Source organism: Callithrix jacchus, chromosome 20, assembly GCF_049354715.1.
Source record: "Callithrix jacchus isolate 240 chromosome 20, calJac240_pri, whole genome shotgun sequence".
Taxonomy (NCBI): domain Eukaryota; kingdom Metazoa; phylum Chordata; class Mammalia; order Primates; family Cebidae; genus Callithrix; species Callithrix jacchus.
Genome location: NC_133521.1, coordinates 38,577,254 through 38,604,783, shown reverse-complemented (window position 1 = coordinate 38,604,783; position 27,530 = coordinate 38,577,254). Strand labels below are relative to the sequence as shown.

Sequence of the window (27,530 nt, the reverse complement as noted above, 5' to 3'; positions counted from 1 at the left end):
GCTATTAATAAATTACCACAAACTTACTGCCTTAACACAAATTTATTATCTTACAGCTCTGGATGTCAAAAGAAATGAGTCTGCTGGGCTAAGATCAAGGTGTCAGCAGGGCTGTATTCCTTCTGGAGGCTCCAGGGGAGAATCTGTTTACTTGCCTTTCCCAGCTTCTAGAGGATGCCTGCCTTCCTTGGCTTGTGGCCCCTTCCTCTATCTCCAGAATTAGTAATGGTGAGTTGAGTCTTTATCACATCCCTCTGACTCTTCTATTCTTGAGGCCCCTTGTGATGACATTGGGCCCATTCAAGTCACCCAGGATAATTTCTCCGACGGCCAAGTCCCTTTGCCTTGCAACCTAACTGTGATAACGTGAAGTGTATATCATGGTCTTTGTCCTGGCATGCAATTCCTAAAATCCCTGGAATCAGCAAAGTGATAAGCGTCTTTTTGTATGCAAATGAGTTGACTGATGACTAGAGCCTAGGTAGCTTTAGGATGAGACTGGTCACTGCAGAGACGGAGACAGCATTAGAGGCTTGGAACTTTCAGTCCTCACCCTCAACCTCTGGGGAGGAGACAGGGGCTGAAGCTTAAGCTGATCAGTCATTCCTATGTAATGAAGGTTCTATAAAATCCCAAACGAACTAGGTTTGGAGAGCTTCCAGATAGCTGAATGCATGAAGTTTCCTGGAGGGAGGCACCGTCAGAGAGGGCATGAATGGAAGCTTCATGTCCCTTCCCATAAGCCTTGCCCTGAGCATCTCTTCATCTGAATCCTTTGTCACATCCCTCATAAGTCAGTCAATGTGATTTCCTGAGTTCTGTGAGCTGCTCTAGCAAACTAATTGACCATGAACAGAGGGCTGTGGGAAATGCAATTTATAACTGGTTACTCAGAAGTGCAGGTGAAAGAACCTGGGGCTGGTAGCTGGCCTCAGAAGTGGGTGGCAGCTTTGTGAGACTGAGCCCTTAACCTGTGGGGGTCTGATGATATCTCCAGGTAGTTAGTGTTGGATTGAACTGAAGCACAAGCAGCTGGTATCTGCTGCAGAACTGACTGCTTATGTCAACCAAGACGTGAAAGCCCACACTGCAAAGCATTGAGAGAAGGCAATTTTTTTTTTTTAATTAAAAAAAAAAAGAAAAGAAAAGAGACAGGCTTTTGCCATGTTGGCCAGGCTGGTTTTGACCTCCTGAGCTTAAGGGATCCACCTGCCTCAGCATCCAAAAGTGCTGGGATTATAGGCACAAGCTACCACATCCGGCCTAACAAGGGATTTTTATTGGGGTCATAGAAATTGCAATTTGGGAGACACACATTCACCTAGAAGCCAAACTTGGTTCTGAAAAGAGGGAGAGAAGTAGAGGTTTTTAAAAGAAAGCAGAGGGTTATTACACGAGTTGTTTTGAAAGAATTATCACTGGAGGAGAGAAATGGCTTAGTACATGAATCCACAGTTTACCGGCTGTCGCTGTTGAGGAGTTGTAACACTGGCGAAATTCAGTTTTCCAGGATGTAGTGGTTATTGCAGTTTTGCAAGTTCAAAGCTTCATGGCAAGTTCATATTTTTTGTTTTTGTGTTTTCTAAGTTGCAGATTGTGCAGGCAAGTCCTTCTTAGAATGGCCTCCCGACTCCATTTTAGAGCTCTGAACCAAATTGATGCCATTTTGTATACCACATTTCACATTTCCCTCTTTTGATCAAGATCCAAGATAGCAGAGCTGATAAATCACTCGTCGGTTGGCCACAGACTAGTTATCTGTTTCCCTTAGAGTTAGAAACACCTGTTTCTACAGTGTCAATGTCCTACAAATGGGGTAGTCAAATCAGTGCTTCCAAGATTGGTCAAATTTGAGTAAACAAGGGGTCCATTTTAACAAGGAGGACTGCATTAGTCTATAGCAGTTAGCTGTATATAAGGAGGGGCATACATTTGATTAACCATGTCTAAATGCTGTGACATCATGATTTTAACATAGATACAATGGGACATACAGAAGGTACAATCCCTTCTGCCAGCTGCTCAAGTCCTGGGTCCCTTGACTGTGGCTTCCAGAAGAGCAGAGCAGCTTTTGGATCCTGCTAAAAAAATGCACTGAAAATCAACTGATAAAAAATGGATTAATAGGAGAAAAGGCATACAAGCTTTATTAATATGCCTAGGGGAGAAGTGGAGGAATCACAGAGTGATTATATCCTCCAACCCACAATGGGGTGTGGATGCTTATATACCCTTTTTCATAGGGCTATAAGGAGATAGGGAATGTATACAATTCTTTTTTTTTTTTTTTTTTAAATGGGGTTTCACCATGTTGGTCAGGCAGGTCTTGAACTCCCACCCTCAGGTGATCCGCCTGCCTTGGCCTCCAAAGTGCTTCGATTACAGGCGTGAGCCACTACGCCCGGCCTTCAATTCTTTTTTTTTTTTTTTTTTGAGATGGAGTTTCGCTGTTGTTACCCAGACTGGAGTGCAATGGCATGATCTCGGCTCACGGCAACCTCTGCCTTCTGGGTTCAAGCAATTCTTCTGCCTCAGCCTCCCAAGTAGCTGGGACTACAGGCACGTACCACCACACCCAGCTAATTTTTGTATTTTTAGTAGAGATGGGGTTTCACTTTGTTGACCAGGATGGTCTCCATCTCTTGACCTCGTGATCCACCCACCTCGGCCTCCCAAAGTGCTGGGTTTACAGGCGTGAGCCACCTGGCCAGGGAATGTATACAATGCTTTTGAGGAACAGTAAATGATTTTCAGGGAGAATAAATGGACCAAAGAGACAGAAATTAACTTGTAAATGATTCTCTTTGGAATCTGAATAAGCCTGAAGGGCAGGCCTTATGAAAAAGTCCATCCATGTGTGGCTGTATTCTTCAGTCTTCATTTCTTTGATAGATAATGAGATTTGAAGGAAAGAATAGAGGGCATTTGTGTTTCTTTTGGTAAGAAGCTTTCTTAGACAAGGAAATTCCAGAGGGAGTTCCTTGGTTGAGGCAAGAATAAGACAAGGTTACAGGGACCTTGACTCTAGTCTTATTTCTTAGGCCTTTCCATTTTCAAAAGCACCCTGCATGCCCAAGTACCATCCATCATTTTCTGTGCCTCAATATTTTCTAGTCTGAAATTTCCCTCGAAGTTTGACAAACCAAAGAGTGAGCTGGCCGTGAAGAGAAAAATCAAGTTAAATAGAATAGAATTTTAGCCAGGTGTGGTGGCTCACACCTGTAATCCCAGCACTTTGGGAGGCCAATGTGGGGAAATCACAAGGTCAGGAGTTCGAGACCAGCCTGGCCAACATGGTGAAACCCTGTCTCTACTAAAAATACAAAAATTAGCTGGGTGTGGTGGCATGTGCCTGTAATCTCATCTACTCAGGAGGCTGGGGCAGGAGAATTGCTTGAACCTGGGAGGCAAAGGTTGCAGTGAGCAGAGATCGTGCCATTGCACGCCAACCTGGGCAACAGAACAAGACTCTGTCTCAAATAAAACGAAACAAACAAACAAAAATTAGCCGGGCGTAGTGGTGAGCACCTGTCATCCTGGCTACTTGGGAGGCTGAGGGAGGAGAATCGCTTAAACCTGGGAAGTGGAAGTTCCATTAAGCCGAGATTGCACCACTGCACTCCAGCCTGGGTGACAGTAAGCCGAGAGTGCACTACTGTGCTCCAGCCTGGGTGACAGTAAGCCGAGACTGTACACTCCAGCCTGGGTGACAGTAAGCCAAGACTGTACACTGCACTCCAGCCTGGGTGACAGTAAGCCGAGGCTGTACACTCCAGCCTGGGTGACAGTAAGCCGAGACTGTACACTCCAGCCTGGGTGACAGTAGGCTGAGACTGCACCACTGCGCTCCAGCCTGTGTGACATTAAGCCAAGACTGCACCACTGCGCTCCAGCCTGGGTGACAGTAAGCCGAGACTGCACCACTGCGCTCCAGCCTGGGTGACAGTAAGCCGAGACTGCACCACTGCGCTCCAGCCTGGGTGACAGTAAGCCGAGACTGCACCACTGCGCTCCAGCCTGTGTGACATTAAGCCAAGACTGCACCACTGCGCTCCAGCCTGGGTGACAGTAAGCCGAGACTGTACCACTGCGCTCCAGCCTGGGTGACAGTAAGCCGAGACTGTACCACTGTGCTCCAGCCTGGGTGACAGTAAGCCGAGACTGTACCACTGCGCTCCAGCCTGGGTGACAGAGTGAGACTCCATCTCAAAAAAAAAAAAGAATAGAATTTTGATTTTGGTAAGCCTGTCAAATATCAAAGGTTTAAAATAATCAAAACGCTGAGCACAGTGGCTTATACTTGTAGTCCCAGCTACTCAGGAGGCTGAGGTTAGAGGGTCGCTTGAGCCCAGGAGTTTGAGTGCAGCCTGGAAAACACAGTGATACCGTTTCTCTACTAGAAATACAAAAATTAGCTGGGCATAGTGGTGCATGCCTATAATCCCAGCTACTCAGAGGCTGAGGCAAGAGAATGGCTTGAACCTGGGAGGTGGAGGTGGAGATCATGCCATTGCACTCCAGCCTGGGCGACAGAAAGATTCTGTCAAAAAAAAAAAAAAAAAATTAGCTGGGCATGGCGGAGCGTGTCTGTAATCCCAGTTATTTGGGAGACTAAGGGCTTGGGAGGGCAAGGCTGCAGTGAGCCGTGATCATGCCACTGCACTCCAGCTTGGGTGACAGAGCGAGATTCTCTCTCAAAAAATAAATAACAAACAAAAAATTAGAAAACATTTTTAAAAAAACATGGTATTTAGTGATGATCACCGAAAGACTTTCATCAAAAGTCACTGATGTGCCGGTGTTTTTATATCTTTATTCATAAATCAGTATAATATTTGTCAGTTTGAATGTTATATACATGATAAAACAATTATGAAAAGTATCATATTTACAACAAGAATATTATTTTATATAACTGACTCACCAAATATGCAAGCCCTTGCAACAATAGCACAGTGGACTCAACTCTGTCCTTTGAATGGACCATTTTCATGATTGTTTTAAAAAGTTTTGAGTAAGTATAGTTTCCTTTTGCTTCTTTCTGTGGATCTAAGGCTTAAGAATCAATCCCTGGAAACCAGCGGCTGGAATCAGACCTCCCCAGAATCAAGAAGAGACAATAGTGGGAAAAAGAACACAAGCCCCAAAGTCTCCAGCCCTGTGCCAAATGCTTGATTTCAGAGCATTCAAGCACTCAAGGTCAAGTGTGGAGCCATATATACCTATGTCCTGTTATCTCAAAGGCCACAACTGTTAGTTAGCAGGGTATGCGAGACAGGATGCATATCGTGGAGGAATGAATCAGTCCCAACAATTATGTGAGCATTTCTAAAAATTTAATAACAAGGATTCTCTAAAATACAAGTCTACAGACAGAAGCTGTACAGCCAGCCATTAATGGAAGTGCACGTGAAATGTCATGAAGGAGGAGCTGTGTGTATGAAACCACACACGGCTTATTTATCTCTAATTTTAAAATAATTCATTCTCTTGTTGGGTATGCAAGTGAGCAGTGGAGAAAGGGGTGCATCTGCAATACCTGAAATTTAAATTAAAAAAAGGAAAAAAGAAAATTAAAAGTCATCACAGAAGGATGGATTGCAGTCAGTTTAAAAATGGCCGAGATTAGAGGGTGGATCATGGATGGCCCCCCTCCCCATTAAGTACAGAAGCAGAAGATGCAAGATAGAGCATGACGGGCTAGCAGACTGGGTGACAGGAGAGCTCAGAAGTAATTAGTCAGCAGATTATGAGGACAGAATGGAGGCATGTTGTTAACTTTTCTAGCTTATAAAGTAAGCTGACCACTCACCAGCTGGTGCTAAGGATTTCAATGCTTCCAGAAGATGTGGGCTAGAGAACTTTATCAGGCATCGGAGGGGTTCTTCCCTCTCAGCCAAAATGCTCCCATTTAAATCACTTTTGAATTTCGTTTCAAGCTGTCAACAAACATATTTATAAGTGACTATTAAATGTATTGTATGAACGGTGAAATACAGTGAAATCAGAACGATACATTTTATTAGTTCTTGCCATTAAGAAATACTGGAATTAACAGGGGTGGGGACCATTTAATTTGCTAACTGCAAACATAGAGGGCAGGCAGGGCATGGTGGCTCACACCTGTAATCCCAGTACTTTGGGGAGGCCAAGGTGGGTGGATCACTTCAGGCCAGGAGTTTGAGACCAGCCTGGCTAACATGGTGAAACTCCGTCTCTACTAAAAATACAAAAATTACCTGGGCATGGTAGTGTGTAACTGTAATCCCAGGTAATTGCTTGAACCCAGGAGGCAGAGTCTGCAGTGAGGCAAGATGGTGCCACTGTACTCCAGCCTGGGCAACAAAGTGAGACTCCATCTCAGAAAAAAAAAGAAGAAAAAACATAGAGGGCAACTGGTATATCAAACAACATCCAAGGCAAAATGCCAGCATGCACAGTGCCTGCCACATGGGAGATGTTAACCGTCAGTTCCGCCTTCAGGTGCCCTTTACAATTTTGCCCTCAGGTGCCCTTTACAATTTGTATTCTTAATGGTAAATTAGTGTTATCTTCTCCAATCTGTAATTTTAATGTAAATATACCATTTTGTTTTGAGTCACAATGAGATTTCTTTCTTTTCTGAGACAGAGTCTCACTTGGTTGCTCAAGCTGGAGTGGTGTGAACATGGTTCACTGCAGCCCCCACCTCCTTGGCTCAAGCCATCCTCCCGCCTCAGCAAAAGCAGCTGGGACTACAGCCACATGTCACCACGCCCTGTAGTTTTGAATTTCTGTAGAGACAGGGATTCGCCATGTTACCCAGGCTGGTCTCAATCTCCTGGGTTCAAGGAATCTTCCTGCCTCAGCCTCCCAAAGTGCTGGGGTTATGGGTGTGAGCCACTGCACCCAGCTGAGATTTCTTTTTAACTTCTAATTATAGAAGATTTTAAACATTTACAAAAGTAAGGAGTTTCATATGCAGATCACCCAGGGGAAATAATGATCAACTTGTGGCCAGGTGCGGTGACTCACGCCTGTAATCCCAGCACTATGGGAGGCCAATTCGGGTGGATCACCTGAGATCGGTAGTTCAAGAACAGCCTAACCAACAGGGAAAAACCCTGTCTCTACTAAAATACAAGATTAGCTGGGCGTGGTGGTGCATGCCTGTAATCCCTGGCGTGGTGGTGTATGCCTGTAATCATGAGGCTGAAGCAGGAGAACTGCTTGAACCTGGAGGTTGTGGTGAGCTGAGATTGCACCATTGCACTCCAGCCTGGGCAATAAGAGCGAAACTCCATCTTAAAAAAAAAAAATGCTCAAATCATATTTTCTGCATCCTAGACCAGTGGTTCTCATGTTTGTGTGTGCAGAATCAGCTTAGAGGGCTTGTGAGGGTCCCACCTTCCCCAGTTTGGTAGGACTAGGGTGGGGCCAAGAATTGGCATTTCCACCCATTCCCAAGGGATGCTGATACTGTTATGCTAGGGACTACATTTGAGAACCACTATCCTAGATTATAAACTGAAGGAACTAGTTCAAAGCCTGCCATTAGGGACCCAACTTGAAAAGTGTCAATCCATTTCTCCCACTAAAAATAAATCCAATCAAACAGGCTTTGGGCTTAAGTGAGCAGATCAATGGCGGATTTAAAGTGTGGCTTGTAGCTATAGAAAGGCTAAAGAGAAAAAAAAATCGGTTGGAGGGCTTGGGGACAGAAAGGCGTTTTGAGTATGAGCATGGAGTGAAATCAGAGTGATCACAATATAAACCTCCGGTTCTCCTAATGGTGGCAGTGGGTTTGCGTTAAACACCTGTAGCCACCTGCCCTGGCCTTCCTGGTGGGCAGCAGCACATGTCTGGAAGGCACACTTCTGGAACGAGCCACATTTGTGGTACTGCCTAGGTTACTGGCTTTTCTCCATGTGATGCCAGCTGGGCTATGTAATGACTTACTGATTCATTATTTTATTCAGCAAGTATTTATGAGCATCTGTTATGGGCCAAGTACTTTTCTAGGAGTAGATGGACTAGAACGGTATAATCTACATTTTTTCCCCCTCAGATATACAGATTACAGCCAGTTATGCATAACTGCATTAATATGTAAGATGAAACAAAAAAGGCAAATTTATAATTTCTTTTTTTTTTTTAATGGAGTCTCGCTCTGTCTGCCAGGCTGAAGTGCAGTGGCACAATCTTGGCTCACTGTAACCTCCACCTCCTGGGTTCACGTGATTCTTCTGCCTCAGCCTCCTGAATAGTTGGGATTACAGGCATGCACCACTGCATCTGGCTAATTTTTTCTTTTTTTTTTGAGATGGAGTCTCACTCTGTCACCTAAGCTGGAGTGTAGCAGCGCGATCTCAGCTCACTGCAACCTCTGCCTCCGGGTTCAAGCGATTCTCCTACCTCAGCCTCCCGAGTAGCTGGGACTACAGGTGCATGCCACAACACCCAGCTAATATTTTGTATTTTTAGTAGAGACGGGGTTTCACCGTGTTAGCCAGTATGGTCTCAATCTCCTGACCTTGTGATCCACCCGTCTCAGCCTCCCAAAGTGCTAGGATTACAGGTGTGAGCCACTGTGCCCAGCTGGTTTTTATATTTTTAGTAGAGACAGGGTTTCACCATGTTGACCAGGCTGGTGTCAAACTCCTGACCTCAGGTGATCCACCTGTCTTGGCCTCCCAAAGTGCTGAAATTACAGGCGTGAGCTACCACACCAGGCTCAAATTCATAAAGATCTCCTATGCTAACAGAAGAACTTATAAATACAATAAAGAGGTCTATTTAATTCATAAATTTATTACATGAAATTGAAGTGATACATGAAAGAGGAATAATTTCTTAGATCTGTTTTTCACTTAAGGTTTTTGTTCTTTTTAAACAAGGTTGATGTCTTAATATTCACTAGTTAATATTTATTACTATGTCTTCTTACCTTATACTGTGCAAATTCTAGTTGTGGTTGAGGATAATCTCCAAATGTTTCTTGAGTTATTTGTTGGACTCTCTCTTTTTCTACTATGTTTTCATGAATGATCCTTGAATCCACTATAGGTGGAAGATTTCAAATAAAACAGCCATTAGGAATATATTTCATCCTTAAATTATCCTCCTTTCATTCCCAACCCTTCAAATTATTTGTATGATTTTAAAATAATATTTACTGCTGCTTCTTTTTATGTAACAATTTCTTATTGTAGGGAAGGTAGAAAGTACAGGTTGATAAGAGAAAAAAAAAGTCCTAATTCTACCACCCAGAAATAAGCACTTTTAGCATTTTAGTATATTTTTGCCTAGCTCTTTTTACAGTTAATAAAAATAAAGATGCATATATATGTGTGTGTGTGTGTGTTTAGAGATGGAGTCTTGCTCTGTCATCTAGGCTGGGGTGCAATGGCGCAATCTCAGCTCACTACAACCTTCATCTCCCATGTTCAAGTGATTCTCGTGCCTCAGACTCCTAAGTAGCTGGGATTACAGGCGTGCACCACCATGCCTGACTAATTTTGTATTTTTAGTAAAGATGGGGTTTCACCATGTTGGCCAGGTCTCAAACTCCTGACCTCAAGTGATCTGCCCACCTCAGCCCCCTGAAGTATTGGATTGCAGGTGTGAGCCATGGTGCCTATATGTATTTTTTTTTTTTCTAAGAGATGGGGTCTGACTATGTTGCCCAGTCTGTACTGGATCTCCTGGGCTCAAGCAATCTTCCCACCTCAGCTTCCCAAGTAGTTGAAACCACAGTTGCATACCATTGCTCCTGGCCTCATCTATGTATTTTAAAAACTGGAATCATAAAGTACCCACAATTTTATATCCTGCTTTCTTTACCTAAAATGAGATCAACAGCAGTTCATATGACGTTGGCAAATCATAAAAGTGTTTACTTTATAACAGTGGCACTGTTTTGTTTCATTGCCAAATCTTTACTAAGAGATAGGAAAGTTTTCATTTTTTTAATGAATTTATATTTTATCCCACCATTTTTGTGAATTTACTAAAGTAATATAAATTAGTAGTTCTCTACTCTGTTTGCTTGGGTTTTCTAGTGAGAGTCTTCAGTCATCTTTGAGTAGCAATATAGTTAGATTCTGATTGTTCTAGAAGTTTATTCAGTGCATTAACAGCATGGGCTCCAGACTCAAACACACCCGGATTTCATAGCTGGCTTTTCCATTCCTTAGCTGTGTGACTTTGCCCAGAGAGTTACCAAACCAATAAATAGCACTAATTCACAGGACTACTGCGAAGACTAAGGAAAGAATACATATCATCATCTTAGTGTGGTGCCTGGCACACAAGACATGCTCAGCAACTGTTGGCTAGTTTTTGTTTTTGTCATGATTGTTTTGTTGTTTATTGTTACTGCAGTAAACCCTAATGGAGACCCACGGCAGACTAGCTTTCCTCCTTCAGCAGATACTCAATTTTCAATTTTTCTGAAAATACGTAGTATCGAATTAGAATCCCAGTATACATGGTTTACCAAGTGACAGAAATCTATAAGGGAATGATGCAGTTCCAAAATTCAGTTTTATATTAAAACACACATACTATTTACATCTAGTCCAAGGTTTCTTTCCTGTAGAGGTGTTGTAGAATTGTGACTTTCGAAGATCTAGGAAAAAAAAAAAGTGAATGTTTTACTAATTTTGACATACTGAAGTATACATATTAATTGGTTTTAGAATATTAAAGTATGCCAAAAATTTTTTTTTTTCAACTAAAAGGTCTGAGGCCATATCCTGGCTGAGTTGAGCAGGACACTGATAAGGAGGCTGCTGGGACTGCAGCTCGACTGTTCCGTTTGAGGAGCTCTGTACTTTGTTATCCCAGAAATGGATCTGGTGAGTCGGGCTTGGTGGCTCGCACCTGTAATCCCAGCACTTTGTGAGGCCAAGGCGGGTGGATCACATGAGGAGATCGAGACCATCCTGGCAAACACGGTGAAACCCCGTCTCTACCAAAAACACACAAAAAATTAGCCGGGCGTGGTGGCACACACCTGTAGTCCCAACTACTTGGGAGGCTGAGGCAGGAGAATCGCTTGAACCTGGGAGGGGGAGGTTGCGGTGAGCCGAGATCACTCCAGCCTGGGCAACAAGAGCAAAATGCCATCTCAAAAAAAAAAATGAAAAAGAAAGGGCTGGGCGCGGTGGCTCACGCTTGTAATCCCAGCACTTTGGGAGGCCGAGGCGGGTGGATCACAAGGTCAAGAGATCGAGACCATCCTGGTCAACATGGCAAAACCCCATCTCTACTAAAATAATACAAAAAATTAGCTGGGCCTGGTAGCACGTGCCTGTAATCCCAGCTACCCAGGAGGCTGAGGCAGGAGAATTGCCTGAACCCAGGAGGCAGAGGTTGCGGTGAGCCGAGATCGCGCCATTGCACTCCAGCCTGGGTAACAAGAGCGAAACTCCGTCTCAAAAAAAAAAAAAAGACAAAGACAAAGAAATGGATCTGGCAAGTGCAAAGCCCAAGGAACCAACAGAAGCATTTGCACTGTGGTATGTCAGCATTGTCAGTGCTTAACCTTCACAACCCTAAAAAACTTACTGAGATTGCTTTTGGAAACATAACCTTCCTACTATAAGTCTGAATCTCCTGAACCCCTTCTCCTATGTTTGCCCACTGAAGCCACAGTTTTTATAGTTCAGTGCTTGACAATATGGATTTTCCTAAGAATGCTGTTGTGATTTTTTTGTTTTTGAGACAATATCTCATTCTTTTACCCAGGCTGGAGTGAAGTGGCGTAATCGCAGCTCACTGTAACCTCAATCTCCCTGGGCTATGGTAGCTGGGATTACAGGCACATGCCACCACACCTGGCTATTCGTTGTATTTTTGGTAGAGACGGGGTTTTGCCATATTGCCCAAGCTGGTCTTGAAGTCCTGGGCTCAAGGGATTCTTTGCCTCCCAAAGAGCTAGGGGTACAGGCGTGAGCCACTGTGCCCGGCCACTATTGTCCTATGACAGCAGAATAGTTTATATCAATTTGGTGGAAGGTAGTAGGTAGGAGGGAATGGTTAGAGAATAAAATCATGATTTAACTTAAAAAAATTATTTATTTTTTATTTTGTAGAGATGGGGTCTCCCTGTGTTGCCCAGGCTGGTCTCGAAATCGTGGGCTGAAGCAATCTTCCCACCTTGGCCTCCTAAAGTGCTGGATTACAGGTGTGAACCACTGTGCCTGGCCTCATGATATAACTTTTTTTTTTTTTTGAGATGGAGTTTTGCTCTTGTTGCCTAGGCTGGAGTGCAATGGCATAATCTTGGGTCACTGCCACCTCCACCTCCTGGGTGCAAGTGATTCTCCTGATTCAGCCTCCCAAATAGCTGGGATTACAGGCATCCGCCACCATGCCCAGGTAATTTTATATTTTTAGTAGAGATGGCTTTCTCCATGTTGGTCAGCCTGATCTCGAACTCCTGACCTCAGGTGATCTGTCTGCCTCAGCCTCCCAAATAGCTGGAATTACAGGCATCCGCCACCATGCCCAGGTAATTTTTTATTTTTAGTAGAGATGGCTTTCTCCATGTTGGTCAGCCTGATCTTGAACTCCTGACCTCAGGTGATCTGTCCGCCTCAGCCTCCCCAAGTGCTGGGAATACAGGCGTGAGTCACCGTGCCTGGCTGACAAAACTTCGTAATGCTAGTTTTTCCTTAAAGAGGGACTACTTGCAGAGAGCATCACTTCTTTCTGCTTAGAACAGATGAAAATGTATAACTATAACATCTCTAATGGCTCAAAGATATACACAGCACATTAACAATCCACCACAGGGGTCTCAACACATATGCAGACATTTGTCGTGCATAGTTTGAAAAAACACCCCTGCACTGTAAGGACAGATCTATACTTGTCATTAGAGGGGAACATTACATTCCAATCATTTTAACAAATGAATTTTGGGACTTAAAAAAAACACAGCTTTTCTCTTTAATTCCATTGCCTATATAACGTGCTAGACTGATGGGACAAAAAACTAATTACACTTTTCTGTTGTTTGATAGAATAATGTATTTAGCTTCAAAAGACAATGTGAAATTACTCTAAAGAAAAAACAAATTCTAGGGGGATTAGCTGATTTGGAAGCTGAGATCCAACATAGACTCCAATGACTAATGACTGGTATAAAACACAATACAATTATAAAAAGATGACTGTGAGGGATTTTTATTTTCCTTTCATGCTCACTAATAGCAAGCTTTCTTCATTTCAGTTATATCTAAAGTGATCTCCTCTTGTCAGAGGGAGATTTTCCCAGCAGTGACTTTTCCCACTAGCTTCTAACTCCTGTGTGAAAGAGAAAATAAAGATTTACCTTTAAAGAGAGTCACAGATTGGCTCACCTGATTATACTGTTTAAAAACAATAGCCTTAAGGGAGTCCAGATATCGACTTCTCAGGTCCATTTTCACAATCTGATGGTGTTTGCTAGCAACTGTCAGTGCCTTGAAATGAAAATGTGCAAGACTATTATTAGGATTACTGTCTCTGTGTCTGAAATATTTGTCAAAGTAAAATGTTAAGAACTGCAATTAGTGAATAGTTTCCCCTTAAGTGTAAAAAGAAGTCTAGCAAAAAATCTGACAGCCTGTTACTAATTTCAAAAGCAGAGTGGTCAGTGCCATTAAGATTCTCATAAATGCAGTGTTTTGTATCTTATTTTTAGAAAAGTGATGCTGTTTAAAGTTAGGAGTTATAATAAATCAAGTTCGGACTTAGGAATAAAAGATAAATACTCAAAATGTTACTGTTTTTGAATACCGGTCATCTAATACTCTAATGATACTGCCATACAGAAATGCAGGTATGTGTGCTTTAGGGCAAATACTGAAGAAAAACGTGTGTATTGACTACAACTTAGGAAAAAAGAAGACTGAAACAGAATTACTGGGATAGGTTAAGATGTTTACTTGGATCTAGAGAATAGAGACAAGTTTGCCTTAAGATGCACAATAGAAATGAACATTAGTCCGAGTGGTGGCTCACGCCTGTAATCCCAGTGCTTTGGCAGGCCGAGGCGGGTATATTACTTGAGGTCAGGAGTTCAAGACCAGCCTGGCCAGTAAGGTGAAACTCCGTCTCCACTAAAAATACAAAAATACATTAGCCAGGCATGGTGGTGAGTACCTGTAGTCCCAGCTACTGGGGAGGCTGAGGCAGGAAAATTGATTGAACCTCAGAGGTGGAGGGTGCAGTGAGCCAAGATCGTGCCCCACTGTACCCCAGCCTGGGCGATAGGGCAAGACTCTGTCTCAAAAAAAAAAAAAAAGAACATTAGCCTTTGGGGTAATGTTTAAACTACCTGTGGTAAGATAATGTTTAAACTACCTAGATGTAACTGAATGAAAGACTACGATGTGTCACGGAGGAGGAGACCCCAAATGTAAAGAAGTGTTAAAAGGAAATAGAATTGAGTAGCAGTCTTTGCCATTTCAATAAACCACCAAAAAGCTTAAATGACAAGCAAGTAGAGTCACAGGGATCCCAGGGCTCGCCTGGTCACAACACTGGAGTCCACACAGCAGCTCCACCCAGCTCTGTACCCAGCTGTGCTGTGTGTAGTGACAGGAGGTGATGCAGCCAGCATGGCGAAGCTACTCACTTCAACCGGCTGATGTGGCAGCTCTGGAACCAATAGAAGGTACCACTGTGGTTGTGAATGCTAATAGTGGCAGCAGCAATTGCCACACCAATATAGGGAGAACTTACTCTGGGGAAAGATCCTAGGAAGCTTGTGATATTAAGGGCAGAACCATAAAGAGAAGCAGGCTCTGAACAGAGGCTACATCTTAGCTTAAAGCAGTCTCCTTGTGTATGGAATGTGGGAGAAATGGTTACAAATGAAAGTGATGTTCATCAATAGGCAGATTATACAGTTATGAAAAAGCAATGAGGTATATTCATTTGTAACCATGTAGAAATGTTCTGTTGAATTTCTTTTTTTGGGTTTCTTTCTTGTTACCCAGGATGGAGTGCAATGGCACAATTTTAGCTCACTGCAACCACCACCTCCCAGGTTCAAGTGATTTTCCTGCCTCAGTTTCCCAAGTAGCTGGGGTTACATGCGTGCACCACCATCTCGGCTAATTTTTTTATATTTTTAATAGAGACGGGGTTTCACCATGTTGGCCAGTCTGGTCTTGAGCTCCTGACCTCAGGTGATCCACCTGCCTTAGCCTCCCAAAGTGCTGGGGTTACAGGCATGAACCACCACACCCGGCCTGCCCTGGCTTTTCTAATAAACATCTTGTCAAAGGAAATAGCAAACTCTGACAGTAGTCATTTTGAATGAATGCAACAGTATGAAGCTTTGAAGACTTTCTATCTTTAGAGACTTCTGTATTGGTTGCCTTTTTTTTATATTAAGCACGAATTATTTCTAGATCAAAAAACAATAAAGTATAGCTCCAAACTAATATCTTATGCCATGTTCCCATCTGCAGATAACAACACTCTCTGTTTCTTATTTTAAGAGAACAAGAATTAAATGTAGTATTCTGTATCTTTTTTTTTTTTAGAGGTGCTGTGTTGCTTTGTCTTGTGATCACAGCTCATTACAGCCTTGGAATCCTGGGCACAAGCAATTCTCCCACTTCAGCCTCCCAAATAGCTGGGACCACAGGTACATGCCACTATACCTCACCTGGTATTCTGTATCAAATACTTATTGAGCAGTTACAATCTATATAGACCTTTGAGATAAGGATAACAAAATGTTACAGCTTGTGATAATTTGTTCCATACCTGACCCAGAAGTGGTGCATTGCGCCTCAGCCTGGAGGACGTGAAGGCGTACGGAGTCTGGGAGTAGTATACCACATAGGTAGGTTTGTACTGGTTTGGCTTTGTGTACTGTGTTCCCCAGGCGATTCGAATCCAGACTGCATTCTCCTCAGTTTCTCTGAAGCTGACTGTCACCTTATTTAAAAAAAAAAAAAAAGGATTAAGTTTCCTAATTAAAATCTCACTGTGGCACCAACTCCAGGTGATTTTTAGGGGTAAGTGATGATGTCCCTATGATCTTGCATGCAGGTTGAGACCTGCAGTCTTTTCTCCTTTTCATGAGTATTTTGGGAATTTTTGGGAAAACATTTTGTGATTAAAAAAAAAAATCCTTTTTTTTCCTTTTGAGACTGGGTCTTCCTCTGTTGCTCAGCCTGGAAGGCTGTGGCATGATCATAGCTCACTCACTGCAGCCTCGCCTTCCTGGGCTCAAGCCATCCTCCCACCCCAGCCTCCCTAGTAGCTGGGACTACAGGAATATGCCATCATGCCTGGCTAATTAAAAAAAAAAAAAAAAAAGTTTTCTGTAGAGAAAAATAATTTCTTGGGCTTGTCCTGAAAACTGCTCTTCCAGCTGTAAGAGTTTATGAGGTAAGGCAGCCTTACAAATGAGATACTTGTTTTATAATGAACACTTTTCAGTATCTAGCACAGACCTAGCACCCACTATCAAGTTCAACAGTAAGATTTCTATGTAATTAAGTCAGGTGTTGTGGCTCATGCCTGTAATCCCAGCACTTTGGGAGGCTGAGGTAGGAGGATCGCTTAAACGCAAGAGTTTGAGACCAACCTGGCTAGTGTAGTGAAACTCCATCTCTACGAAAAAAAAAAACACACACAAAAAAAGCCAGGCCCGGTGGCATGTGCCTATAGTCCCAGCTACTGGAGAGGCTGAGGTGGGAGGATGGTTTGAGCCTGCGAGGTCGAGGCTATCATGAGCCAAGATCATGTCAGTGCATTCCAGCCTGGGCAACAGAGTGAGACCATGTCTTGTTAAAAAAAAAAAAAGGAAAAAAAAAGAAAAATAAGATTTCTGTGTAATAATGAGCTTAAAAATATACTATTCCTAATGCTCTTATGCATTTAGCTCAGAAGCTAAAAACTCCTCTACAGGAATGTTATATGGCGAGACCAGAGGAAGTACTACCCTGTATCCATTTCACGGATAAAATACAGGCCCTTCCAAACTGTTATGTATGGTTGCCAGTTGGTCTGGAATTTAATAGCCTGCTCCTGGATTCTCAGCTCCCCTCTGATTCAGCTTCACTTTAAAGCTCTGAGCCTGGAAATGAGGAACTTGAGTGAAATGCACATGGCTCGCCCACGTCTCTATTTCCTCCCGCTGAGATCTTGTTCTAGGAAAAGTGGGTTGTTATGGTGGCACTAGCAAATTCTGCCCCCTCTTTATTTAGCTCCTTTTCTGAATTCCCTCAGTCCAGGAGACAAGGAAGTCTCCCCAGTCCAGGGTATGGTGGCGCAGAGCTGTGTGACTGTCTTGGGTGAGCAGCACAGAGCTTGGCCCCAGTCACGTGCTCAGTAGGCCTCTACTAGCTTGAATGCAAGAGCATCTTATTCTGAATAGCTTCTTTGTTTCACATTACAAAAGCAAAAACATCTGTAAAATCAAGGGTGCTTCAGATGTGCACCGACCGTTACTGGAACTATTAGCTCCATGTGGCTACTTAATGTAAAATCATTAAAGTTAAATAAGATTAAAAATTCAGGCCAGGTATGGTGGCACACACCTCTAGTTCCAGCACTTTGGGAGGCTGAGGCAGGCAGATCACCTGAGGTTGGGAGTTCAAGACCAGCCTGGCCAACATGGAGAAACTCTGTCTCTACTAAAAATACAAAAAGTAGCTGGGCGTAGTGGTGCACGCCTGTAGTCCCAGCTACAGGAGGCTGAGGCAGGAGAATTTCTTGAATCCAGGAGGCAGAGGTTGCAGTGAGCCGAGATCTCGCCACTGCACTCCAGCCTGGGTAACTCTGAGACTCTGTCTCAAAAAAAAAGAGAGATTAAAAATTCAGCTGCTCAGTCACACTAGCCACATTTCAAGTGCTCAGCAGCCACATGTGGCTGAACTGAACAGTGACAATAAACAGCAGTTCCATCACTGCAGAGCGCTCTATTGGATTGAGCTCCTCCTGAAAAGGAAGCATCACCCCCTGAATGGACAGGCGAGAGGAAAGGGAAGATTTTATAATATGTACAGTGTGTCTTTGATATGGAGTAGAACAGTATGAACTATTACTAACTGAATTTCTTACAAAAAAAACACTAAGTAGCAAAAAAACACTAAGTAGCAAATTTTATGTAAAAGATGATTTTTCTTACATTTTTTAATGCTCTCTGAAGAATTTTCTTAAATGAATTTTTGAATTGTTTCATATCAAAAAGGTCAACATCTTCACCTGCCAAAGTGAAACAAAAAGAAAAATCAAAAGAGCTACAATGTCTTCAGTAAATACGTTTACACAGAACCCTGAAACTAATAAGCATTTTGTATAATTCTAGAGCAATAATGATCAATCACACAAATGCTGCCAGTACTTCTGACATGGCACCAAGAAATATGCTTCTCATTTTCCATAAAGGTGTGTAATAAATAATCACCTCTTTTGGAAAGAAATGAGGAACATACTGTTATTCTTTTTTTTTTTTGAGATGGCGTCTTGCTCTGTCACCCAGGCTAGAGTGCAGTGGTGCGATCTCAGCCCACCTCTGCCTCCTGGGTCCAAGCCAAAATATCAAATACAAACGTTCAATTATAAATAGAAAATATTACCTGGTTCTTTACTCATCTGAAAAACATCCCAAATTTTCTGGTGTTGATGAAATTGAGTATCTGAGAGAGAAAAAAAGGTTTAGTACTAGCATATCATAGAACTTTGAAGTAATATGCTTATTGATATTTTTATAATATAAAACTGGGGAAAATAACAGTAATTCACAAATCGGGTTATACAGATTTGTATTCAAAACATAAACTTTATATGGGTTAAATTTACTTCATTCGAATAAAGCAAACCATTATTCAATCCAACCCACTAAGATGACACAGTTGAGTTTTGGTGTTTATTCTATGTTAGCCCATTCATTCTATTTCCACATAGGCCTGCCCCACAGAATGCCACATTAATCTGGCACAACAGGGAATGCTGTGCCTCACAGGACCCACATTTGAGTCATCTGTTCCTCTGTCTAGAGCCTCTTCTCCTAGCTCCTTACACATCCCATTTCCCACCTGATTCCGCTCTCTACTCAGAGTAGCCCCCACCCTCATCACCCTACCCCAAACACCCCGTGTTAGTTCCTATTTCCCACCGGAGGACTCACCACTACCTGATGTCATATTACGTGTGTGTGTATTATTTTTTGAGATGGAGTTTCACTCTTGATGCCCAGGTTGGAGGGCAATAGTGTGAGCTCAGCTCATTAGCTCATTGCAACCTCTGCCTCCTGGGTTCAAGCAATTCTCTTGCCTCAGTATCTTGAGTAGCTAGGATTACAGATGCCTGCCACAATGCCCTACTAATTTTTTGTACTTTTAGTAGAGATGGGATTTAACCATGTTGTCAAGGCTGGTCTTGAACTCCTGACCCCAGGTGATTCACCCACCTCGGCCTCCCAAAGTGCTCGGATTACAGGCGTGAGCCACCACGCCTGGCCACTAAGATGTTCATTTGTATACTACCTGTCTTCCCAGTTAGACTCTCATGGAAGTGAGGGACCTGTTTACTGTTGTAGTCCCAGGTCTAAACTTAACTGTGTAGCATAAAGCAAGCACTCAGTATGTGTTTTGTTTTTCTAAAAGATAGGGTTTCACTATGTTAACTGGACTAAACTTGAACTAGCAGGGTCAAGCGATCCTCCTGCCTCAGCCTCCCAAGTGACTCACACCATCACACCAGGCTTCAGTTTATGTTTGATGAACGACGCAGATGCTCTAAACTCAGCGATGGCATAGTTGGAACAAGGTATTCATAAAGATAATTTTTATTACACTTACAGAAAACAGCTAATACATGATGATCACGATTGGTAAATACCAGGTTCTAGTCTAAGTACTTAACATCTTATTTAATCCTCACCATAACCTTGTGTGATATTATCACTATTATACAGTTTGGTCAAATGATAAAATCAGAGATGTTGGCATGGCACAGAGATGTTAACCAGCTTCCTCCAGGGCTCACAGAGAGGCAATAATGGAGCCATGAAATGAACCCAAGAAATCTGGCCCCAAGGCCTGTGTTCTCAGCCCCTATGCTACGGTGCCTCCTGATGATAAAAACGGACATCTTGAAAAAGTACAGACAGCAAAGATAGACAAAAATCAATGAGAAGGAAGGGAGGAGAGGTGAGAAGCTGCAGTGTAATAGGAATAAATTTTCCGAAAGATATTTTCAAATGCTGTAATAATAATACAGATTCTTTTTCACTTATGATCAGGCTATGCCCGATAAATCCACCTTGAAGTGAAAATAGTTGACCTAACCTCCATACCTCTTAGCTTAGCCTAGCCTACCTTATAGGTGCTCAGAGCACTTACAGTAGCCTACAGTTGGGCAAAACCGTCCAACATAAAGTCTTCTATCGTAAGTGTTGAACACCTAATGTAGCATTAAATACTGTACTGAAAGTGAGAAAAGAATGGTCGTATGGGAACTCGAAGTGTGGTTTCTGTTGGATGTCTGCTGCTTTCCTACCAGCATACTGCTTTCATACTAGTTGAAAAATGTTAAGTTGAGCTATTGTAAGTTGGCAACCTGAGTAATACAAAGCCTAACAAGCATTTACTTTGTGCTTATGATGTGCCAGTTACCACGCTAAGAGCTTCTCAGGCATTATCTCATTTAATCCTAACAAGAATCCTGTGAGGTACATCTCTGCTTAAAGTCCGAGGCTTAGCAAGGTGATGTAACTTGGCAAAGAACATGCAGCCAGGTGACACAGCTGCGATTTGAAACAAGGTCTCCTCGACTCTAGACTAATCTGAGGCCTTATGTACAAAATCGTTGGATCAGGACTAACAGTTGGGAGGTAGAGACACGGGGACAAAGAAGAGTGGAAGCAGGTGGTGATAAGAAAGGGACACAAGACTGGGCACAGTGGCTTCTGCCTGGAATCCCAGCACTTTGGAAGGCCAAGGCAGGCAGATCATTTGGGGTTAGGAGAACAGCCTGGCCAACATGGTGAAACTCCATTTCTACTAAAACTACAAAAATTAGATGGGCGTGGTGGTGCACACCTGTAATCCCAATTACTCGGGAGGCTGAGGCAGGAGAATCACTTGAACCTGGGAGACAAAGGTTGCAATGGGTGAAGATTATATCTTTGCAATCCTGGACAACAGTGAGACTATGTCTCAAAAAAAAAAAAAGAGAGAGAGACAGGAGAACATTTGGGAGGCGGTGCTGGTGGATCTTGTCACTGTCTTGATTGTGGTAATGGTTTTGTGTATATGTTCATAAGTCAAAACTTATCAAAATCGTGGATCAGGTACAGCGGTTCACACCTGTAATCCCAGCACTTTGGGAGGCTGAGGCAGGACGACCACTTGACCCCAGGAGCTAGAGACCAGCCTGGGCAACAAGAGGGAGACTCTGTCTCACAAACAAAGAAATAAAATTGCCTCTGATGAAACTGATTGGTTAAGTGTAAATACAAATCACTGAAACTTACAAATGATGTCTAAGAGGGCAGCATCATTGACACTTGCTTGCTTTTCCTAAAAAAGAAAACAAATTAATTAGCCTAACTTTGGTGATAGGTTTGTTTGTATCCCTTTAAAACACATTTTAGGATTGGTTAGAACAGAGTACTAGCACGTCCTCAGTACTTTACCGACAACCTGTCTCCACTCTGTTCTCCTGTTAACCAGTAGACATTCTTTCTGATTCATGTCTCAGTCCAGGCATTCAAAACCTTCTCTCACAATTTATTCCTCATTTATCACTTTTAATTGTTGGATTTTTTTTTAAAAAATGAACTTTATTGAACTATAATTATCCATTAAACAGTATATATTAAAGTATATAATTTGATAAGTTTTGACTTATGAACATATACACAAAACCATTACCACAATCAAGACAGTGACAAGATCCACCAGCACCGCCTCCCAAATGTTCTCCTGTCTCTCTCTCTTTTTTTTTTTTGAGACATAGTCTCACTGTTGTCCAGGATTGCAAAGATATAATCTTCACCCATTGCAACCTTTGTCTCCCAGGTTCAAGTGATTCTCCTGCCTCAGCCTCCCGAGTAATTGGGATTACAGGTGTGCACCACCACGCCCATCTAATTTTTGTAGTTTTAGTAGAAATGGAGTTTCACCATGTTGGCCAGGCTGTTCTCCTAACCCCAAATGATCTGCCTGCCTTGGCCTTCCAAAGTGCTGGGATTCCAGGCAGAAGCCACTGTGCCCAGTCTTATGTCCCTTTCTTATCACCACCTGCTTCCACTCTTCTTTGTCCCCGTGTCTCTACCTCCCAACTGTTAGTCCTGAGGCAAACACTGATGTGCTTTCTGTCATTACAGATTTGTTTGCATTTTCTTGAGGTTTATCTGAATGTTAACATAAGTATGTACTTGTTTTTTGGGTCTGGCTTTTACTCAGCAGTTATTTTGATATCATCCATATGTTAGCATCTATGAATACTTCATTCCTTTTATTGCTGAGTATATCCACTGTATGGATGCATCACAATCTGTTCATCTGTTTACCTGCTGATGGACATTTGGGTTGTCTCCAGTTTGTGGCTTCTATGAATAATGTTGCTGTGAACATTAGTATACATGTCTTTATGTGGATCTGTTTTGGTTTTAAAACAATGCTACAATGCATCTTAATTTGTATAACTAAATACTTATCAATTATATTATTTACATATACTTCCTTATTTTTTATTATTTTCTCATCATAAATTTCCACAAATAGAATTGCTAGGTCAAAAAGTGTATTTATTTAAATGTAAAGGAGGTCAGGCGTGGTGGCTCACACCTGTCATCCCAGTACTTTGGAAGGCCAAGGCAAGCAGATCACTTGAGGTCAGGAGTTTGAGATCAACCTGGCCAACATGGCAAAACCTCATCTCTGCTGAAAATACAAAAATTAGCCAGACATGGTGGTGCATGCCTGCAGTCCCAGCTACTCAGGAGGCTGAGGCAGGAGAATCGCTTGAATCTGGGAGGTAGAGGTTGCAGTGAGCCGACTGTGCCACTGCACTCCAGCCTGGGTAACAGCAAGACTCTGTCTCAAAAATAAATAAAATAAATGAATAAAATAAACAAATTAAGTGAAGGAAGAACAAGTATAGTGGAATAAGAAAATTATTTGAACTATATTTGCAACTTTTCTGATAGTCTGAAAACATTTTAAAACAAAAAGCAATTAAGCAGATAAACACGTAAGACAGAGTCCTTTCTTTGCAACTTTGCCAACAAATCTGGGTGGTGTTGTCTTTTCATGCTTGATAATTAGATAGGTTTAAAAAAATACTGCAGAAATTACTGCTCATTATTTAAATTTGTACTGAGTGTTTTCTTCTCCTGTGGTATTAACTTTTTCTTTCTTACTGATTTGTAAGCATTCTTTTTCTGTTTTTTTTTTTTTTCCTGAAAGAGAGTCTTGCTCTGTTGCCAGGCTGGAATGCAGTGGTGTGATCTTGGCTCACCGCAACCTGTGCCTCCCAGGTTCAAGTGATTCTCCTGCCTCAGCCCTCCTGGTAGCTGGGAATACAGGCATGCACCACCACACGCCGCTGATTTTTGTATTTTTAGTAGAAACAAGGTTTCACCGTGTTGGCCAGGATGGTCTTGATCTCTTGACCTCATGGTCCACTGCCTCAGCCTCCCAAAGTGCTGGGATTACAGCCGTGAGCCACCAGGCCTGGCTGTTAGCATTCTTTTAAGATGAAAAGGTCAATTAAAAATGAGTTTTTTTCCACCACAGTTGTGGACCTCATCCCTTCACTAGTAGTTTAGCAGCTACCTTACATTTCTTTTGGAGTAAGGAACGGAAGAAAGAAAAACCCAAAGGGGTAGCATTTTGTTCAACACTCATCATTTTTAACACTGTTACCTCACACAGCCAAACCAAGTGCTGAACTACAGATTCCTTTCTCTGCCGGAAATTTATAGTCTGCAGTTGATTTTCAGACAAAAAGTCCCAGGCTTTTAGGATTGTTATCAGTTCATTCATGGGGATTTTCAAGATGGTCCTCTTGATGAACTCAGCAACAGTCTCATCCATCCCTTTGGCACTTTAATGAAGCAAAAGCAGCACAGTGAAGTATTAACCAAATACAAAACGTGTCTATCTTTATTTACACATACACAACACATGAAAAACAGAGACAGGGTCTCACTACATTGCCCAGGTTGGTCTTGAACTCTTAGACTCAAGCAATCCACCCACCCTCTCAACCTGCCACAGTGCTGGGATTATAGGCCTGAGCCACCGCGCCCGGCCATAAGCATCATATTCAGCTGGGATTTTGATTTGTAGGTGAAACACCTAAATGTTTACCCTTTTCTAGCCATTCTGCAGTGTTTCAGCGTGAGCATTTTTCTCCTTCAATTGTATATTTAAATGCTTTAGAGTTTAAAAATTGGTGCTGTCTCTCGTTTCTTGGTTAGGGTATTTTGATCTTTTGATGGTGATGATCTATAAATCATTCATTCATTCATTCACTGATTCATGTAACCCCTTACTTATGCATGTCAGGCACTTTTCTAGGCACTGGGGATAGATTATGTCTTTGGCCAAAAAAACGACTATCTGTTCCAGTATGGCGCATCCATTCTAGTGGAGGAGAGAGAGAACCAACAGGGAAACCACAAACTATGTTAAAAGTGAGGAGTGCTGGAGGAAATAGAATCACGTTAGGCAGGCTGAGTGGAGAGTGGGAGTGCTGGAGAGAATAAGACTTTGGGACAATCCCTGCAGGAGAAGGAGCCATGTGTGGATGAGCTTTCCAGGCAGAAGGAACGCCATGTGCAAAAGTCCTGAGGCAAGAGCCTGCTTGGGGCCTTCAAGGAAAAGGGATGGGGGTGGCCTCCAGTGAGGGGATAGCGGGGAGAGGAAGGAGGCACAGAGGAGGTGAGGTCAGGGACCGTGGAGGGCCCTGAAAGTCACTCAGGGGATCACTGCTTGTTTTACTCTGCAAGGTACTGAGCACAGGCTGGAAACGCTCTTGTTTAGCTTTTCTACCAGGATCAATCTGGCTATTGTACTGACAATGCAGTCTAAGGAAGCGAGGGCAGAGGCTGGAGGTTAGTGAGGGAGGGGAAAAGGTCAGATTCTGGATACCCTTTTAAGAGGGAACTCATGGGTCAGCCACCGCACCCAGCCTTTTTTTTTTTTTTTTAAGGCGGAGTCTTGCTCTGTCACCCTGCCTGGAGTGCACTGCTCACTGCAACCTCCTGCAGCCTCTGCCTCCTAGGTTCAAATGATTCTTCTGCCTCAGCCTCCGGAGTAGCTGGGATTACAGGTGTGCACCACAACGCGCAGCTACTTTTAGTAAAGGCGGTTTCTTTCACCATGTTGTCCAGGCTGTTCTTGAACTCCTGGTCTCAAGTAGTTCTCCTGTGTTGGCCTCCAACAGTGTTGGGATTACAGGCGTGGGCCACTGTACCAGGCTATCCACTACTAATTGCCTTTACACAACTATCTGAAATTATCTTTTTTATTTTATTTTTTCTAAAATTGAGCTCTAGGGCAGGAGGTGTTTTTTTTTTTTTTTTTTGAAACGAAGTTTCGCTCTTGTTACCCAGGCTGGAGTGCAATGGCGCGATCTCGGCTCACCGCAACCTCCGCCTCCTGGGTTCAGGCAATTCTCCTGCCTCAGCCTCCTGAGGCTGGGATTACAGGCACGCACCACCATGCCCAGCTAATTTTTTGTAATTTTTAGTAGAGACGGGGTTTCATCATGTTGACCAGGATGGTCTTGATCTGTTGACCTCATGATCCACCCGCCTCGGCCTCCCAAAGTGCTGGGATTACAGGCTTGAGCCACCACGCCCGGCCCAGGACGGTGTTTTTTTTCACAGCTATGCTCCTAGAATCCAGAACTGGGTCACTATAGTCAATTAAGTCTAGTCAGCCCAAGCACAGTCTAATGTGTCCTTGATAAAAGCTTATGGAATGAATGCCTGAGGAGACAACCTGGCTGACTGGGATTCAGCAGTAGGTGAAATATCAAGTCAACACTTCTCCCACTGAGAACACAGGCGAGGGGCCAGGCGCTGTGTTTCACTTGAGGTCAGGCATTCCAGACCATCCTGGCCAACATGGTGAAACCCCGTTTCTACTAAAAATACAAAAATTAGCCGGGAGTCGTGGCGCACACTTGTAGTCCCAGCTTCTGGGGAGGCTGAGGCAGGAGAATCACTTGAATCCGGGAGGAGATTGTAGTGAGATAGCGCCACTGCCCTCCAACATGGGCGAGAGTGAGACTTGATCTCAAAAAACAACAACAAAAACACACACACACAGGCAAGGCTAGGCTGTTAAAATGAAGATTCCTGGGCCCTATCAAGTTAAACTGTGAGGATGGGACATGGAGGGATTGAGATTTAGCATCTTTTAAAGAGCACATCAGATAATTCTGGGTAAAGTTTGCAGAACGCCTGTCTAAAGAAATTTGGAGCGCACTCAATCTCACCAATTAAGTTAGAAATCCCTTCAGTAAACGTTTACCCCAGTGACAATTTTTTTTTTTTTTGAGACGGAGTTCCGCTCTTGTTACCCAGGCTATAGTGCAATGGCACGATCTCGGCTCACCGCAACCTCCGCCTCCTGGGTTCAAGCAATTCTCTTGCCTCAGCCTCCCCAGTAGCTGGGACCACAGGCATGCGCCACCATGCACAGCTAATTTTTGTATTTTTTTAAGTAGAGACTGGGTTTCACCATGTTGACCAGGATGGTCTCGATCTCTTGACCTCGTGATCCACCTGCTACCACGCCCAGCTAATTTTTGTAGTTTAAGTGGAGACCGGGTTTCACCATGTTGGCCAGGCTGGTCTCGAACTCCTGACCTCTAAGGTGATCCGCCCGCCTCGCCCTCTCAAAGTGATGGGATTACAGTCGTGAACTACTGCGCCAGGCCCCATTTTTAAACTTTCTTTGTAATTCCTAGCGCTTTAGTGCCTAGCATAAAGTAGATGCTCAAGATTTGTGGAACGTATGATCAAAAAGATTCCTTTTAAGCAGGCAGCGCGAGGAGCAACGCAATAGACTACAAGGACGAAAAATGACGGAAGCCGAGGTGACAAGAAAGCAAAACCCCAACCCCAGGCCAGGCAACAACCCCAAGCTTAGAGAGCGGAGTCCCAGGTCATATGACCACATGGCCGGCCTCTGACGCAGACACACGCCTACGGGAGGCTCAGCCCCGCCCCTCCGCGGGCGAGGTGACGTCACGGCTAGCCAGGCGTCACCGCCCCTTTCACTTCGGCCTCAACCGCAGTTCCCCGCCCGGAGCCCGAGACCCACCGCCAATCCTGCACCTCACGACGTGCGGCAAGCCCAAGAAAGCCGCCCCCGAGGCTTGGGATCTGGCTTCCTCAACGCCCTGGCACCCTCCGGGGCCCGATCCACTGCCGTCCGGGGCTCTCTTACCGGCCCACATCTCCTGCCGTCTCACTCCTCAGCTGCCGTTCCCGCCCGTCGCGCGTTCAAAGCTACCAATTGCAGTTCCTGTTGCTTCCAAGCCCTGCCCACCGGGGGGCTCAAGCT

At 43.5% G+C, this 27,530-nt stretch overlaps 2 protein-coding genes across 7 annotated transcripts in view; one reads left to right on the top strand and one right to left on the bottom strand.

Moving 5' to 3' along the window:
* CMC2 (C-X9-C motif containing 2) overlaps positions 1 to 27,530 on the top strand; it is a 62,475-nt gene that overhangs the window by 732 nt on the left and 34,213 nt on the right. The window contains exons 2-6 of one of the 4 annotated variants that reach the window (XM_078357835.1): positions 57 to 228; positions 10,722 to 10,838; positions 12,078 to 12,169; positions 15,525 to 15,628; positions 19,605 to 19,767. Coding sequence is in view for 2 of the 4 variants with exons in the window: in XM_078357833.1 (XP_078213959.1) it covers positions 175 to 228; positions 12,078 to 12,169; positions 15,525 to 15,628 (250 nt within the window). In the remaining 2 variants the exon portion in view is untranslated. The remainder of the gene's footprint in view (positions 1 to 56; positions 229 to 10,721; positions 10,839 to 12,077; positions 12,170 to 15,524; positions 15,629 to 19,604; positions 19,768 to 27,530) is intronic. The other 3 variants (XM_078357834.1, XM_078357833.1, XM_035282454.3) reach the window with 3 other exon arrangements.
* CENPN (centromere protein N) lies at positions 4,794 to 27,502 on the bottom strand. 3 transcript variants are annotated; one of them, XM_017966980.4, is made up of 11 exons: positions 27,288 to 27,502; positions 23,874 to 24,054; positions 21,476 to 21,521; positions 18,576 to 18,635; positions 18,125 to 18,201; positions 15,751 to 15,924; positions 13,350 to 13,451; positions 10,546 to 10,609; positions 8,927 to 9,039; positions 5,813 to 5,939; positions 4,794 to 5,539 (listed from the first exon to the last, which is right to left on the bottom strand). In XM_017966980.4, exons 2-11 carry the CDS (start codon positions 24,042 to 24,044, stop codon positions 5,457 to 5,459), a joined length of 1,017 nt encoding a protein of 338 aa, XP_017822469.1. In that variant the 5' UTR covers positions 24,045 to 24,054; positions 27,288 to 27,502; the 3' UTR covers positions 4,794 to 5,456. The 3 variants fall into 3 exon arrangements, with proteins under 3 accessions (XP_017822469.1, XP_002761239.1, XP_078213958.1); XM_002761193.7 differs by having other exon boundaries at positions 27,414 to 27,502; XM_078357832.1 differs by lacking the exon at positions 21,476 to 21,521 and having other exon boundaries at positions 18,576 to 18,591; positions 27,414 to 27,502.

Bases quoted from the DNA above. Each gene is read 5' to 3' on its own strand.
- CENPN (XM_017966980.4), bottom strand. From the start codon at position 24,044: ATGGATGAGACTGTTGCTGAGTTCATCAAGAGGACCATCTTGAAAATC. The intron at 5,940-8,926 runs GTAAGAAGACAT...GTTTGTTGACAG, and splicing joins TAGAATTTGCACAGTATAAG to CTTGAAACGAAATTCAAAAG. The intron at 5,540-5,812 runs GTGAGTGGTCAG...TTTAAATTTCAG, and splicing joins GAAATCCTTAGCACCAGCTG to GTATTGCAGATGCACCCCTT.